The 17,313-nt window shown below is 45.3% G+C and overlaps 1 protein-coding gene across 1 annotated transcript in view; it reads left to right on the forward strand.

Annotated features, from left to right (window-relative positions):
- Nucleotides 1-17,313, forward strand: part of ULK4 (unc-51 like kinase 4) — a 798,383-nt gene that overhangs the window by 100,538 nt on the left and 680,532 nt on the right. Inside the window, exon 17 of the mRNA XM_040353131.1 lies at nucleotides 9,604-9,682. Coding sequence (XP_040209065.1) covers nucleotides 9,604-9,682 — 79 coding nt within the window. The remainder of the gene's footprint in view (nucleotides 1-9,603; nucleotides 9,683-17,313) is intronic.

The raw sequence follows: 17,313 nt of genomic DNA on the forward strand, positions 1-17,313 counted from the left end.
ACTCTGTGTTGCCTCCTGAATACGAGGGGTACCGGGATGTATTCGATAAGGTGCGCGCTGGGTTCCTACCCCCGCATCGCCCTTACGATTGTGCCATAGATTTACAACCTGGTGCCGTTCCTCCTCGTGGCAGGGTCTATCCACTGTCGGTTGCGGAGAATGAGGCCATGGAGGAGTACGTGAAGGAGGCGCTTTCCCGTGGTCACATTCGCAAATCCTCGTCCCTGGCAGGGGCTGGATTTTTCTTTGTGAAAAAGAAGGGCGGAGAGTTGAGGCCTTGCATCGACTATAGGGGCCTTAATCACATCACGATCAAGAACGCATACCCGATACCCTTGATTTCCGAGTTGTTTGATCGCCTGAAAGGGGCCACAGTCTTTACCAAACTCGTCCTGAGGGCGGCATATAACCTGGTAAGGATCAAGGCTGGTGACGAGTGGAAGACCGCGTTCAACACCAGGACCTGTCATTATGAATCCTTGGTTATGCCCTTTGGGTTGTGCAATGCGCCCGCAGTCTTTCAGGAATTCATCAACAATGTTTTCCGTGACCTGTTGCAGCAGTGTGTGGTGGTCTATTTGGATGACATCTTGGTATATTCTAAATCCATGGAGGCCCACATTCTGGATGTCAAGCGAGTGTTGCAACGGTTACGAGAGAACAAGCTTTTCGGTAAGCTTGAGAAATGCGAATTTCACCGGTCCCAGGTAACCTTCTTAGGTAACATAATTTCCGCCGAGGCCATCCGGGCTTTTGAGGCTCTAAAATCTGCCTTTGTGTCGGCTCCAATACTGTCTCATCCCAACCCTGGGTTGCCCTTTGTTCTCGAGGTGGACGCGTCTGAGACGGAAGTAGGCGCCCTCCTGTCTCAGCGTCGGACACCAGAGGGTCCTCTGCTTCCCTGTGGGTTTTACTCTCGGAAACTGTCTCCCGCGGAGTGCAACTACCAGATTGGTGACAGAGAGTTGTTGGCCATCGTGCAGGCTCTCAAAGAGTGGAGGCATTAGCTCGAGGGTTTCGGTGGTTCCGGTTCTCATCCTGACAGACCACAAGAATCTGACTTACCTTTCTGAGGCCAAGAGATTGACACCCCGTCAGGCCAGATGGGCTCTGTTCCTGTCACGTTTTAATTATGTGGTCTCCTACCTACCCGGTTCCAAGAACGTCAGGGCGGATGCCTTATCACGTCAATACTCCGAGCTGTCCAGGGAGGAATCGATACCGACTTTGGTCATACCTCCTAATCAGATCCTGGCCGCCATTCGCACCAGCCTGACCTCTCCCCTTGGAGAGCAGATTTTGGCGGCCCAATCTGGTGCTCCCTCTGGGAGACCCAACGGCAGATGTTTCGTGCCTGAGGAGTTGCGCACACGGTTGTTGCGAACCTACCATAACTCCAAGACCGCGGGGCATCCTGGAAAGAATCAGCTGTCCTGGGCTGTTTCACGTTTGTTCTGGTGGCCTTCTCTACGTTCTGCCTTCGCGCATATGTAGCGGCATGCTCTGTTTGTGCCCAGAGTAAGTCCCCTCGGCACCTTCCGTTGGGCCTTCTGCAACCCATCGCCACTAGGGAGCGCCCATGGTCACACCTTGGGATGGACTTCATTGTGGACCTTCCTGCATCCCGAGGCCATACGGTCATTCTCATGATTGTGGATCGGTTTTCCAAAATGTGCCACTGTGTTGCTCTCAAGAAATTACCCTCTGCACAAGAGTTGGCCACGGTTTTCGCCAGGGAGGTCTTCCGGTTGCACGGTTTGCCCAAGGTGATAGTGTCGGATCGGGGAAGTCAGTTTGTGTCCAGGTTCTGGCGCGCCTTTTGCTCCCAGTTGGGGATTCAACTCTCCTTCTCCTCGGCCTACCACCCTCAGTCCAATGGGGCCGTAGAACGGTCCAATCAGGCCCTGGAGCAATTTCTTCGTTGCTATGTCTCCGATCATCAAGACAATTGGGTTGACCTTCTGCCATGGGCTGAGTTTGCCAGGAACACGGCGGTTAACTCTTCCTCTGGGACGTCTCCCTTCATGGCCAATTATGGGTTCCAACCTGCCGTGTTACCGGAGTCATTCTCTCCCCAAGATATTCCGTCTGTGGAGGATCACCTTTCCGCTCTACGTGCTTCTTGGGTACAGATCCAGAGGTCCCTTGAGGTCTCCGCTCAGCACCAGAAACTCCAGGCTGATCGCAGACGGGCGCCTGCTCCTTCCTACCAGGTCGGAGACCGTGTATGGTTGTCCACTCGCAACCTCAACCTTCGAGTGCCCACTCCTAAGCTGGCTCCTCGCTTTGTTGGTCCCTTCCGAGTGCTTCGCAGGGTGAACCTGGTTGCTTATGCCCTTGCGCTCCCACCTGGCATGCGGGTCTCCAATGTGTTTCACGTTTCCCTGTTGAAACCGCTGGTGTGCAATCGCTTCACCTCCTCGGTTCCTCGGCCTCGTCCGATCCAGGTGGGCGATCATGAGGAATATGAGGTGAGCGATATCCTGGACTCACGCTTGGTCCGCGGTCGGGTGCAGTTTTTGGTCCACTGGCGTGGTTATGGTCCAGAGGAGCGTTCCTGGGTTCCCTCCGCAGATGTCCATGCTCCTGTCTTGCTCCGAGCCTTCCACGCGCGCTTCCCCCAGAAACCGTTTTTTGCGCCGCGGAGGAGGGGCCCTTGAGGGGGAGGTACTGTCATGGTCTTACCTCTTTGCAGGCTTCTTACATCTGACATGTGCTGGCAGCCATGTTTGCTTCCTGGGGTTCTTATAAACTTACCACACCCTGCGGCTCCTCCTTCCCACTGGGAGGAGCTGGATGCCTTGCATATATATAGGAGGGCTGTTGCTGCAGTTCCTTGCTTGGTCCTCTTGTATACACATGCTCCTGAGATTGTGCTGCTGCTCTTGGTTACCGACCCGGCTTCCACGGACGATCCTTCTGGCTCCTGATCCCCGGCTTGTCTCACCACCTCTCTCTTGTTACGGACTCCGGCTTGGCTGACTCTCATTCCCGGCTATCGAACCCTGGCTCCGGTGGAAGACTCTGCTGACTGTTTGATCATCCGTTTGGACTTTAACCTTGCTGTTTGGTTTTTAATAAAGCCTTCCTATTTCATTTATCTGTTGTTGTACGTCTGATTCATGCTTCCGTGACACATACACACTCACCTCTCCCTCCTGCAGTGCTCCTTGTTGTCAGCCCCTCCCCACTACAGTATAGACACCATTGTAGTAATGGTGGTTTTAGAACAATTTGTAACTTTTTTAATATCCTAAAAAAGTGAATTTTTTTTTATATTGTAGTGCTTACTTTGGTGCAGTGCAAGCTATCCAACATTAATATAGAACTTTGAGCAAAACTTTTTTATTTTTTTTTCAATTTGGATAAAGAAAGAGAGGGTTATTTTTTAAATTTTCGTGAGAGGAAATCCCTGCAAATAATAGCTGTTGTATACCCACAAAAAAAAAATGCAAAAAAAAAAAAAAAAAACCTATAAGGCAAAGGCATAATGAGCTAGTATGCACCGCATACTACAGTAGCTCATTATGAAATGCTTACCTTAGAACGAAGCATCTGCATCGCATTACGGTCACCGCCGAGGGAGCTGACATTTGCGCCTCTGCATTTCTTCCAGGTTCACGGCTCCGGCAAGATACGCTGAACCTTTTCCGGACCTTCACTGCACATGCACCACTGATGTCAGCAGCTGCATGCAAGGGGAATATCTCCTAAACCGTACATGTTTAGGAGATATTCATTTTACCTACAGGTAAGCCTTATTATAGGCTTACCTGTAGGTGAAAATGTGCTAAAGGGTGTGAGGGATTAGCTTGTGGGGATCACCTTTTCTGAAATCACAGTCTGTAAGCAGGCACTTTCTTTTAAGTCTGGCGGATGCCAGATTTTATTTATAAACGGTTTGCAGATTAAAATAAACAAAACAGTAAATTAAATCCTTGCCGTCCGGCGCTAAACTAAACAAACAGGATCTCCTCTCTATACAGTGTGGGGCTAGTCCCTGACACCCACAAAACATGCAGTAAAGCAAACCTTTTCAGTCCAGCGCTCCCCTCACTCAGGTCCCTTCCTGAGTTTCAAGCCAGAGCCCTGTTGTGCTCTCTTCCTGGACATTTAAAGTCCAGCTGATTGTGGACTCCAGTGGACCCAAACATCCGGACCGGAACCCTAGCCAGGCCCAGAGGCTGTAAAACCCGGAATGGATTCCGGTTCAGTCTCTCATGATAGAACGTATGCGAGGTGAAATGTACCTATGATCATGTATCGCACCTCGCATAGCGTCACATATTCTCCCCCTCTGCTCAAGCCCCTGCGGCTGAGCACTTGACCCAACCATACAGTGCATACGGGAGAGGGCATCTGCATTATTTTGGAGCTTCCCTGGCCTGTGCTCCACCGTAAATTTTAAAAGGCTGTAGAGCCAGGAACCACCTTGTCACCCGAGCATTTTTCTCCCTGTTATTACACATCCACTTCAGGGGAGCATGGTCTGTGACCAGCTTAAATGACCTCCCCAGTAGGTAATACCTCAGGGAGTCTAAGGCCCACTTAATGGCGAGACACTCCTTTTCTACAATGGCATAATTTTTCTCGTGCTTGTTCAGCTTCCTGCTCAGGTATACCACTGGGTGCTCCTCACCATCCCTGATCTGTGACAGTACGGCCCCTAGTCCCACCTCAGAGGCGTCCGTCTGTATAACAAACTCCTGGCTAAAATCCGGGGTTACTAGTACGGGTACCATACAAAGAGCCTGTTTTAACTTCTGAAATGCCCCCTCGGCTTCGGGGTTCCATTTGACCATGACCGTGCCCTTACCCTTCGTTAAAACGTCAAGGGGGCGGCAATGGTGGCAAAATTGGGTATGAAACGCCTGTAATACCCCGTAATGCCCAGAAAGGCCCTCACTTGTTTTTTATTGACTGGTTGGGGCCATTTTTGAATTGCCTCAATCTTATTGGTCTGCGGCTTGACCATCCCCCGGCCAATAACGTACCCAAGGTATTTGGCCTCCTCCAGGCCTATGGCACATTTCTTTGGATTGGCCGTGAGACGTGCTTCCCTAAGGGAATCTACGACCGCTTGTACACGGAGCAGGTGCGATTCCCAATCTGGGCTGTGGATGACCACATCGTCCAAGTACGCCGCTGCATACGAGCGATGTGGTCTCAAAATTTTGTCCATCATTCGCTGGAATGATGCAGGGCTCCGTGCAGACCAAACGGCATCCGCTTATACTGAAACGAGCCTTCAGGAGTGGAAAAGGCAGTCTTCTCCTTGGCCGATTCAGTAAGCGGTATCTGCCAATAACCTTTCGTTAGGTCTAGGGTCGTTATGTAGCGAGCCTGTCCCAACCTGTCCACAAGTTCGTCGACCCGGGGCATCGGGTAGGCGTCAAATTTGGACACACTGTTACGTTTTCTAAAATCATTACAAAACCTAATACTGCCATCAGGTTTTGGGACCAGCACTATGGGACTTGACCACTCACTGTGGGACTCTTCGATTACATCCAACTCTAACATATTTTTTATTTCCTCCGCAACTGCCTCTCGCCGGGCCTCTGGAATTCTATACGGTTTTACATTTACCCGAACCCCTGGTTCCGTCACTATGTAATGTTGGATCTTGTTGGTCAGTCCGGGTAAGGGGGAGAAAAAGTCTCTATTTTTCTGCACGAATGCCCTAACGTCAGTTTGTTGTGCTATGGACAGGGAATCCGTGATGGGAACGTCAGGTATCATGGGTATCCGGTCTGTTGGAGGTGGGGACGTGGCCAGTAAAGTCTCTCGGTCCTTCCAGGGCTTTAAGAGATTTACATGGTAAATTTGGTGGGGTTTCCTTTTGCCTGGCTGGTAGACTTTGTAGTTTACCTCTCCCACCCTTTCGACAACCTCAAAGGGACCCTGCCACTTGGCTAAAAACGTACTTTCTACCGTGGGAACCAGTACCAACACTCTGTCCCCCGGGCTGAAAGTACGGACCTTGGCACCCCGGTTATAGACCCTCCTTTGGGCCTCCTGAGCTCGCTCCATATGTTTCCGTACTAGGGGCAGGACGGCTGCGATTCGGTCCTGCATCAGGGAGACATGCTCTATGATGCTCCTATATGGGCTGACCTCTCCTTCCCACGTTTCTTTAGCAATATCTAGCAGGCCCCTGGGATGCCTACCATACAAGAGCTCAAAGGGGGAATAGCCTGTGGAGGCCTGTGGAACCTCTCGTATGGCAAACATGAGATATGGTAGCAAAAAATCCCAGTTTCTCCCATCCTTGTCGACCACCTTTTTCAACATACTCTTCAGTGTTTTATTAAACCTTTCAACCAGACCATCTGTCTGGGGGTGGTAGACAGAAGTACGGAGATGGGAGATTTTGTACAATCTACACAATTCCTTGGTAACCCTGGACATAAAAGGGGTGCCTTGATCCGTCAAGATCTCTTTTGGGATCCCCACTCGACTAAATACCTGGACTAATTCCTTGGCAATAACCTTAGCGGAGGTGTTACGCAAGGGTATGGCCTCAGGATAGCGAGTCGCATAGTCCAGGATCACCAGAATATGCTGGTGACCTCGGGCAGATTTCACCACCGGCCCCACCAAGTCCATGCCAATCCTTTCAAAGGGGACCTCAATTATTGGTAGAGGGACAAGGGGGCTGCGAAAATGGGGAGATGGTGCTGACATTTGGCACTTGGGGCACGATTCGCAGTACTCCTTGACCTCTGCATGCAAACCGGGCCAGAAGAATCTTTGGGTGATTCTCTCCCGGGTTTTTTCGACCCCGAGATGGTCCCCCAGTGGACCCAAACATCCGGACCGGAACCCTAGCCAGGCCCAGAGGCTGTAAAACCCGGAATGGATTCCGGTTCAGTCTCTCATGATAGAACGTATGCGAGGTGAAATGTACCTATGATCATGTATCGCACCTCGCATAGCGTCACAAGGGGTATACAATCATATTATGGCAATTTCTTGGAGACCCCCTCATCACCAGTGTCCCCATTTGGAAGATTTCCCCGCTATTACTTTTCTGGGGACAACTTAAAATTTAGGATTTTCTTTTAATTTCAATGACAATGGCAAACAGCAAATAGAGTGAATCACCCTAACGGGGGGGGGGGGGGCACAGGCAGGCATGTACTGACCATCTGGACCTCCCGGGAGTTTCCTGGTGGGCCGATGGCTCAGTGGGTTGGCTTCAGTTACAGTGGAGGTAGAGGGGGCGGGAACTCCCAAACCCTGTCCACCGATAAGCTAATTTCCCACTGTGCAGCTGTTTAGAAGGAAAAAAAAAACATCTCTGGGTCTCCCCTGTGCTCAGTGGGAGTCGGGAGGTTAGCTTATTGGTGGGCAGGATTTGGGAGTCAACATTTGCTCACCTTGCCCCCCCCAGTTTCCTCCAGCCCTAGTTACCCAGCTCTGTGGTGCCCAGGAGGAAGGGAGAGGATCAGATGTACCAGCAGTGCACAGCTGGTCCCGGACTCCCAGCTCCAAAGGAACCACCTGCAGGGCAAGCACTGCACCCAGGACCTAGGTAGAAGAAGCTGTGCAGAGCAGGTAGTGGGGGGGCTAACATTGATGGGCACTTATGAGGCTGCGCTGATTGGCACTGGTGTGGCTGCATTAATGGGCACTGGTGATTTTTTTGAAGCGGAGTTATACCCTAAAAATGAACTTTCTATTAACGTAAAAAAAAAAAAGATGATAAAAAAAAGTTTTTTTTTTTGTTTTTTTTTTCTACTCGCTTCTATCTGGCTATCTAGCTTTCATAATCTGCCTATTTCCTGGTCCTAGGTGGTTCAACTTCCTGTCCTAAGACCCCATTGCCTCCTGGGAAATGATGACACTCATTTCCCAGGAGTCTCTGGACATTACTGTGCCTAAAAATCGCCCAGCATGCACCTCTCCCTGAAAACCAGGAAGAAAAGGGAACTGGGCTTCACATGCTCACACATATGGATACGGCCACAACATGAGCTAGAGGATATAAGGCAAAGTGTTTGCAATGATTTCTGGAACGATTGGGGAGCTATTAATATGTTTTAGGGACTATTTAATGTGATTAATTTTGGCTTGCAAAAAAAAACAAAAAAACAATTATGCCCGGAACCCCCGCTTTAATGGACAGTAGAGGGGAGGGGCAGGCAGTGACACAACATCTTTCCTGTCTGAGTGCCAGCAGTATAGCTATACTCCTGACACTTTTCTTGGAATTCTTTAAAGTTTGGTGAGGTTTCCAGAAAAGGGTACAGCTTACAAAGACATTTTGGACAGTTGTTCACACCCAACCTTGTGACAACAGTATGAGGAAGGCTTTTTGCTTCTCCAGCATGACTGAAGTCCTATCACAAAACCAGCTCCATAAAAACAAAGTACAAGACTTCCCAAAAGAGTGGAGACTGCTATAGCCAGCATGGGGTTGGGATGAGCATAGGCAGCTTTGTTTTTCAGCTGATGTTTTATTATGAACCAGTTTTATTTTTTATTGGCCATGTTATAGAAGGAATAAACACATGGTGATGTCACTACTGTTGTCATACCTTGGTGAATAGTTCTTGTGGCCTAGATTAAAAATAAATTGGGGAGAGTACACGATGTTACAGCTTGTTGTAACAATTATAATCTTATTGCAGTGCAATTGATGGAAGGTTGACTTTGATACTCTCTGTTCTCAAATAGGATCTGGGTAATGCAGTTGCTGCTGTGTTCACGCCCAACTTATCTTGTTAATGGTTAGTTCTCTGGAAATGGCCAATCTCCGAAGAGTTTCCCATTGCCAATTAGTGTGTTTTTTTGATGAAAACGGACAATCTGTTTGATATATCAACAAATTTAACACAAAGCAGACTTATACAAACTCAAATGTGCATCGGTCATGATTAATATAAATATATATGCAGCCATACAAATCGACCAATAATCATAGAAGCTCCAAGCCATGGGCGGGAGGTGGGTTTACAACCACTTTAAAGCATAGGATGCATTAAGGGGAAAAAAACATTTACCTTTACAACCCCTTTAAGGAAATATGTATTTATTTTTTTCGTTTTAGATGCAGAGAGATCAGAATGCTTGTCAGTTTTTATTGCTGTCGTTAAGGAGATTCACCATCTCTATTTGCCCTGTTTACCATCATCATTGAAAGTGAAAGTAAAGAAAATCCCAAATCTTGGGTTGTTCCAGGAAAAGAAACGGAGGGGAAATCTTCCAATGGGGACACTAGTTTTGGTGACCTGGGGGTCCCCAAGGAATTGCCTTCATTTGCCGGTCTTTCTTCTCACTTCCTGTTTTGGCTATGGGACAGGAAGTGAAGAGAAGTCTCTGCAACTGGAAAGAGAATTAAAAAAAAAAAACCTGACAGGGGTTATTCCCCTCCCTTACATTATCTAAAAACTAAAAAAAAAAGTTTTGTCTATAGTTCTACTTTAAGCGGCGTGTGGTCTCAGTAGTTTTGTGTCAGTTCAAAGCTTTCTACTGTGTTTATCCAAGGCTAAGGAGTTATTGAGTAAAGGGAAGCTGTGTACTAGTCCATTAGAATTCATATCGGCTCATTTTTTCACTGTAAGTACTTGTTATCATGTTTTTATTTTCTCTTTTCAGACGTGTAAAAGTGGTGAGAGTCATTGGCCTATTGGCTGCGCATACGACAGAGCTTAAAGAAGATGTTCCTGTTGTAGAGGTACATTAAAGGATGATTCTTAAATTATTGGTTAGCATTGTGTACAACGTTATACATTTTAAATATCGATTAGAACCGCACCCAGATAGGAATTTGTTTAGCTTAAAACAAAATAGATTTTTTTGGTGAAATTAATTAGAAGTTGGTCACTAAAATTAAAAGGATCTTAAGAACTCTGGGTTCCCCCCCCCCCCTTTTTTTTTTTTTTTTAGCCAGTATGCAGACTTCACTCAACAGTGTTGTCTGTTCAACAAATGCATATCACACACTACCACAAAGTTGTGATACAAAAGAATAATAATAATAATAAAAAAAAAAAACGATATATATATATATATATATATATATATATATATATATATATATATATATACTTGTTTTTATACTGTGTGTGTGTATATAATCTATACAGTGGATATAAAAAGTCTTCACACCCCTGTTAAAATGTTAAGTGTCTGTGATGTAAAAAAAAATTAATAATGAGACAAGGATAAATAATTTCAGAATTGTTTCCACCTTTTAAGCTCATGGTAAATAGGACTACACACACACACTAACTATATTGTCAAAAGTATTGGGACACCTGCCTTTAGATGCACATGAACTTTAATGGCATCCCAGTCTTAGTCCGTAGGGTTCAATATTGAGTTGGCCCACCCTTTGCAGCTATAACAGCTTCAACTCTTCTGGGAAGGCTGTCCACAATGTTTAGGAGTGTGTCTATGGGAATGTTTGACCATTCTTCCAGAAGCACATTTGTGAGGTCAGGCACTAATGTTGGATAAGAAGGCCTGGCTCGCAGTCTCCGCTCTAATTTATCCCAAAGGTGTTCTATCGGGTTGAGGTCATGACTCTGTGCAGGCCAGTCAAGTTCCTCCACCCCAAACTTGCTCATCCATGTCTTTATGGACCTTGATTTGTGCACTGGTGCACAGTCATGTTGGAACAGAAAGGGGCCATCACCAAACTGTTCCCACAATGTTGAGAGCATGAAATTGTCCAGAATATCTTGGTATGCTGAGGTCTTAAGAGTTCCCTTCACTGAAAATTAGGGGCCAAACCCAACCCCAGGAAAACAACCCCACACCATAATCCTCTCTCCACCAAATGATTTGGAGGGGTGGTCCAATACATTTGGCAATATAGTATGGATGAGCGAGTTTGGGGTGGAGGAACTTGACTGGCCTGCACAGAGTCCTGACCTCAACCCAATAGAACACATATGGGAGGAATTGGAGGGAAAACTGCAAGCCAGAGCTTCTCAACCAACCAATCAGTGGATGACCTCACAAATGCGCTTCTGGAAGAATGGTCAAACATTCCCATAGACACACTCCTAAACCTTGTGGAAAGCCTTCTCAGAAGAGTTGAATCTGTTATAGCTGCAAAGGGTGGGCCAACTCAATACTGAACCCTACAGACTAAGAGTGGGATGCCATTAAAGTTCATGTAAAGGCAGGTGTCCCAATACTTTTGACAAAATAATGTGTGTGTGTGTGTGTGTGTGTGTATATAATATATATATATATATATATATATATATATATATAACGATGATGTTTGCGTAATTCAATATTTGCATTTCATTTAGTATGTATTTATTATACAGTATATTACAGGTATTTATATAGCAATTCTTAGCTGCCATTTTCCTCTGTTCTGAATGCTGAAATGCCTAGCAGATTTATGCCCATGCAGAAGTTTTTATTAGGTTTTTGGTAGACTTTTAAGTAGTCATTCATCCTCAATCTGGTTTGATATTACCGGGCTAATGTAAACCAGACATATTGTCTTACATTGTGCTGTACATTGAAAAGTCCTGCATTCTGCAGTAGACATCGGTGTATATATTTGCAAGTGCAGTTGGTGTAAATAAACCTTCAGGCTGGGGATAGACTAATAACAATTTGGCTGCACAGTCCTTTGATGAGACAGATGGGCAGTCAGCTGCACACCAATATCAATTATCTGTAACTTCATCCTATAGATGGTGGTAAACTTCAGAGATCCTACAAGTATACCTATAATGTTCATCACCAACTCTTTCATCTAAGCTGGTTCATTTTTTATGACCTATTTTTATTTTTATTAGACCATAGCGCCTGTCCCATTATGAGAAGCTTTTGAAACCTACAGTAAAATATCTTTGGATTTGTGTATACCAGCATTTTTCTGATGTCAAACAAAATGCAAAACATGCTTCAAAGGAGGTCAGAAGCAGCTCAAATGCATCCCAGATGCATGTTAAAGGCACCTTTAAAGTGGTTGTAAACCCGTTACAACCACTTTTACCTACAAGTAAGCCTAGATAAAGGCTTACCTGTAGGTGCAAGAAATATCTCCTAAACCTCCACAGTTTAGGAAATATATCCAAAAATCACGGGCACCGATGTCTATGGCGCATGCGCCGTAGACAACGGTGAAGGCGCACTTTAGCAACGTCGAGCGTGCCGTTCCTAATGCATGCACGGGAGTGACGTCATCGCGGCTCTGGCTAATCACAATACCGGAGCTGCGATACCCGTAAGTCGGAGAGATGTCGGTCGCCCAATCAGTGTACGAGGACGGTTGCTGAGGCTTCGATCTGAGGTGAGTATTACATAATGACCTAATATCCATACTAGCTCATTATGCCTTTGTCTTGCAGGGTTTTTTTTAGGATTTTTTTTATAGGCTTTACTTCCTCTTTGAAGCATGCTGCATTTCTCATTTTCCAAAGGCAATGCAAAAAGATAGATACCATTATTATTATACAGGATTTATATAGTGCCAACAGATTAAGCAGTGCTTTACAATATAAAAGGGAGACTGAAAAGTTACAATACAATACAAGAGGGTAAAGAAGGCCCTGCTCATAAGAGCTTACAATCTAAAAGGGTGGGGCAAGTGGTACAGAAGGTTGTAACTGTGGGGGATGAGCTGATGGAAGTAGTAAAAGATTGGTTGAAGGGGTGATAGGCTTCCCTGAAGAGATGAGTTTTCAGGGATCACCTAAAGACAGAGTAGAAGACAGCAGGACAGATTGAGGTAGAGAGTTACAGAGGATGGGAGAGGCTCTGGAGAAGACCTGGAAACGGCCATGATTTTTACTTTGATTTAAAACATTTTCATATGACAAAAACTTTACAAGCCTAACCTGCTCTATCAGATTTTTTTTTTTTTTTTTTTGCTGGAGGTTTAGTTAGGCGCACACATAATCCTATAGAAGGTGCACTGATTTACTTTGTAAGGTGATCTTAGTTATTAGTGGATGATAACCGTTTGTCTTCCTGTTTTTCTATTAGAGTCTTGGTTACAGTATATGCTGGTAACCTTACAAATGGATGTAACAGGGGTATTGTTGATTGCTAGATTACTGGGGTTCTTGTGTGTGTTGGACGTTGAATATCTATGTTGCCATAGCAACAACAGTCCATATTCCAATTTTATTTTTAAAAGAAAGTGTATCATGAAAAACAGTAATTTTGCTTGAAAGGCCTTCTTTCTTTCAACACATGCCATGTGGAGAACCCCTAAAGAGTCACAGCTAAGATTATTGCTGTGTTTAGATTTTTTTTCCCATGCAGGGCAACTAATTGTTCATATAGTTTATTATTGGTTATACAAATATGGAAATGTCATATAAGCACAGTAGGGAAGAACTGTGTATTTTTTCTTAGAACATATGGACAATTATAGTGTAAAATCAGACCTTTTATACAGGCTGTTTTTGCATGGCCATTAGTGTTTGCTACGTTACAATATATTAAAATTATTTTTTCCCAAGGTTTGTGGCATAGCAATGTGGTGACAGGTTTCATAGTTATTCTGTAAAAAGGTCTCGGAATTGCAATGTGATTTCATATACAGCTTAACTACTTCACTTCTGTATCAGGGAAAAAAAACTGGAAGACCACATTTATTTACATTACACTGTATAGATATTTACCCCTTTGACATTAAACTTGAATATTTTATGTTTGATTTACATCACCGATTGTGTGATTTTCTGCACATCAGACATATTTGCATGGACATATTTGGGTAGACCAAAAACTTGATATCATCTTTGTTTGAATAGAATTACTCATCTCTAACTACCACCACTATGGTTCACTGTGGGAATTGCATTTGTACAGTAAAGGCCCAGGACAGAAGTGCAACTAGGAGGAGTGCCAGCATGACTGAGGTGGGCAGTGAGGCACAGGAAGAGCTGGGAGTAGGGGGAGGTACTTGGGCACGTACTGGGGGATTGGGTAGTCTTGGGTGTGGGGGGTGGTTGCCAGGAGGATATTAGGGGGGTGTGTCTGGCCACCAGCTTCAGTCTGAGCTTGTGGCCTCAGAGAGAGGAACAAATTTCCCGCCCACCCTCCCCTTTTTTATGGTTGGCGTTTTTCAGGGGTTTATATTTTTAACGTTTGCAACTTGTTGAGTTTCTTTTCAGAGTCGTAGCAGCTACAGGAGGTCTATGGGGTCTTTGAAGGTGGTGCCGAGAAAATAATGGAGGTTTAAGGGGTTGGGCCCATCTGGAGGTATGGGTGTCCCTTCCCCTACTAACAAGACAATGGGAACAATGGTTTTTGGTAGTTGGTTGTATCTGAAGGAGGTAAATGGTAATTGTCCCTGAGCTGGCGTAATATGCGGCGTGGGGCCGTCATGGGGTGTACAGATACAACTACTTAATGAAAATAATTGCCCTTCAAAGATCTCTAGACCGGGCAGGTTTAAACTGAGTTTTATTTGGTTTAACTGGTTATGTAAGATTTATTATAGGCATTGGAAGAAAAGTAAACCCTGTTGACCCCCTAACCTTGTGATATAAATAATAAATTGGAAAAATGAATCACCCCAAAAAAAAATTATATATACCCAAAACCAGGGTATATACCCAAAACAAGGGGATACTTGGACCCTATAAAGCTTGCACAGGCAGCCCAACTCCTCCAGGATGGCACACCAATACGTGTCATTGCCAGAAGGTTTGCCGTGTCTCCCAGCACAGTCTCAAGAGCATGGAGGAGATTCCAGGAGACAGGAAGTTACTCTAGGAGAGCTGGACAGAGCCGTAGAAGGTCGCTAACCCGTCAGCAGGACCAGTATCTGCTCCTTTGTGCAAAGAGGAACAGCATGAGCATTGCCAGAGCCCTACAAAATGACCTCCAGCAGGCCACTGGTGTGAATGTCTCTGACCAAACAATCAGAAACAGACTTTATGAGGGTGGCCTGAGGGCCTGACGTCCTCTAGTGTGCTCTGTGCTCACTGCCGGACACTGTGGAGCTCGATTGGCATTTTCCATTGAACACCAAAATTGACAGGTCCGCCACTGGTGCCCCATGCTTTTCAGATGAGAGCAAGTTCACCCTGAGCATATGTGACAGATGTGAAAGGGTCTAAAAATGCCACAGAGAACTTTATGCTGCCTCTTAAGATCGTTCAACATGACCGGTTTGGTCAGTGATGGTCTGGGGAGGCATATCCATGGAGGGATCCACAGACCTCTACAGGCTACACAATGGCTCCCTGACTGCCATTAGGTATCGGGATGAAATCCTGTTGATGCAGTGGGTCCTGGGTTCCTCCTGGTGCACGACAATGCCGGCCTCATGTGGGGAGAGCATGCAGCCAGTTCCTGGAGGATGAAGAAATTGATACCATTGAATGGCCCCCACGCTCACCTGACCAAAAGAACACCTCTGGGACATTATGTTTCGGTCCATCTGGTTACCGCCAGGTTGCACCCTCAGTCTGTTCAGGAGCTCAGTGATGCTCTGGTCCAGATCTGGGAGGAAATACCCCAGGACGCCATCCGTCGTCTCATTAGGAGCATGCCCTGATGTTGTCAGGCATGCATACAAGCACTTGGGGGCCATACAAACTATTGAGTACCATTTTGAGTTGTTGCAATGAAATTTCAGCAAAATGGACTAGATTGCTGCATAATTTTGTCACTTTGATTTTCGGGGTGTCTTTGAATTCAGGCCTCTGTAGGTGGATAATTTTCATTTCCATCAAATGATGTGCCATCCTTTCATTCCTAACACATTACCCAGTCCATATCTGTATAGATATCCAGCATGACATGTTTGCCCGTTGAGATCTGATATGTTTTTATAGTGTTCCTTTAATTTTTTTGAGCAGTGTACTTTGCAGTATGGTCCCAAACAGTCCTTTTTGAAGAATTCCCATTTCTGTTCTGTGTTTGTCGATGCCAATATTCCCTCCCAGTCTAAGTCCTGGAGAGCAGCCCTCATCCTTGGAAAATTTGCTCTCTTGAATTTAAGTGTTTTTATCTTTCCCGTATGTATTTCTTGCTTACAGTTAACATCAAATGAAATCATGTTATGATCACTGCTACCCAGTTGTTCCTTTATCTGAACATTAGTATTAAACGCTGCATGGTTTGAGATTGCCAGGTCCAACAGAGCATCATTTCTAGTTGGGGCCTCAATAAACTGGACCATAAAATTGTCCTGTAATAGGTTTGTAAATTGTTGCCCTTTAACTGTCCCAGCAGTGCCGTTACTCCAGTCAATTTTTTGAGTAGTTAAAATCCCCCATTATTATCACTGTCCCAGCCCTTTCCATCTGTGCAAGGAGCTGAGTCTCCACCTCCTCGTTAACATTGGGTGGTCTATAACAAACTCCAATGATTAACTTTGAACTATGCAGTTCCACCCATAATGCTTCAGACTCATCACACCAGGTCCTCTTTCACGCTTGCTTTGGGATCATTTCTCACATAGAGACAGACCCCGATACCTTTCCTTTTTACCCCGTCTCTCTGAAAGAGTGCATAGCCAGGAATATTAATAGCCCAGTCATGTGAGGATTGAAGCCAAGTTTCAGCAATACTGATTACATCTTGGCTCTCCGCTTGCACCAGAGCTTCCAACTCACCTATTTTGCTTGGCAGACTTCTGGCATTGTGAAAAATGTGATATCTCGTGCCAAAAAACTCTGAGTTATATATTATATTGTTCGTGTGACGTACAATAAATAGTGAGCAGCTCCCCAAAAATTGAGACCCAAGTCAAAAATTCTATTGGTGATAGTGCATAAAGGGGGCGCTAATACTGCATAATAAATGGGTGGGTGAAAAATATATGAAAATTATATAAGATGGTCCATCTGAACCAACAATAAACAGAAATAGCAAAAGTGATACAATATAAAATGAATGTGAGTCCATAAATAGATAAATAAATGAATAAATATAGTCCATTCATGAGTGTCCGTGTTAAATTAGAACTGAATAATACAGTGCTGGAAATTCGATACAAGAGATGTCCACCTCCCCCAAGATCAAGAATATCCACCAAAGGTGCACTAATGGATGGCTCCTTACCACAAGGTGTTGACCTGATTTGTTAAAAAAAAAAGGTCAAATAAAGCATTGGTCACTGAACCAGTATCCAGGATTCAACTGCGCGGCTCTACGTTTCCTTAGTCCAAACAATAGTTATTCTGAATCTCCTTTTTGCTTCTTGTCTGGGCTCAGATACAAATGAATCTACACCTGAAGCCATCAAAAACACCTGCTCAACAACGGAACGCAAACAGGCAGTGATGTAGACAGATCGGCAGCGGCAGGGCTCTGCCGGAACCCGCAAGTGATGACGTGTGCCGGCCAAAGTGGAGAAAGAAAAAAACT

This window comes from Rana temporaria, chromosome 5, assembly GCF_905171775.1.
Source record: "Rana temporaria chromosome 5, aRanTem1.1, whole genome shotgun sequence".
Taxonomy (NCBI): Eukaryota; Metazoa; Chordata; class Amphibia; order Anura; family Ranidae; genus Rana; species Rana temporaria.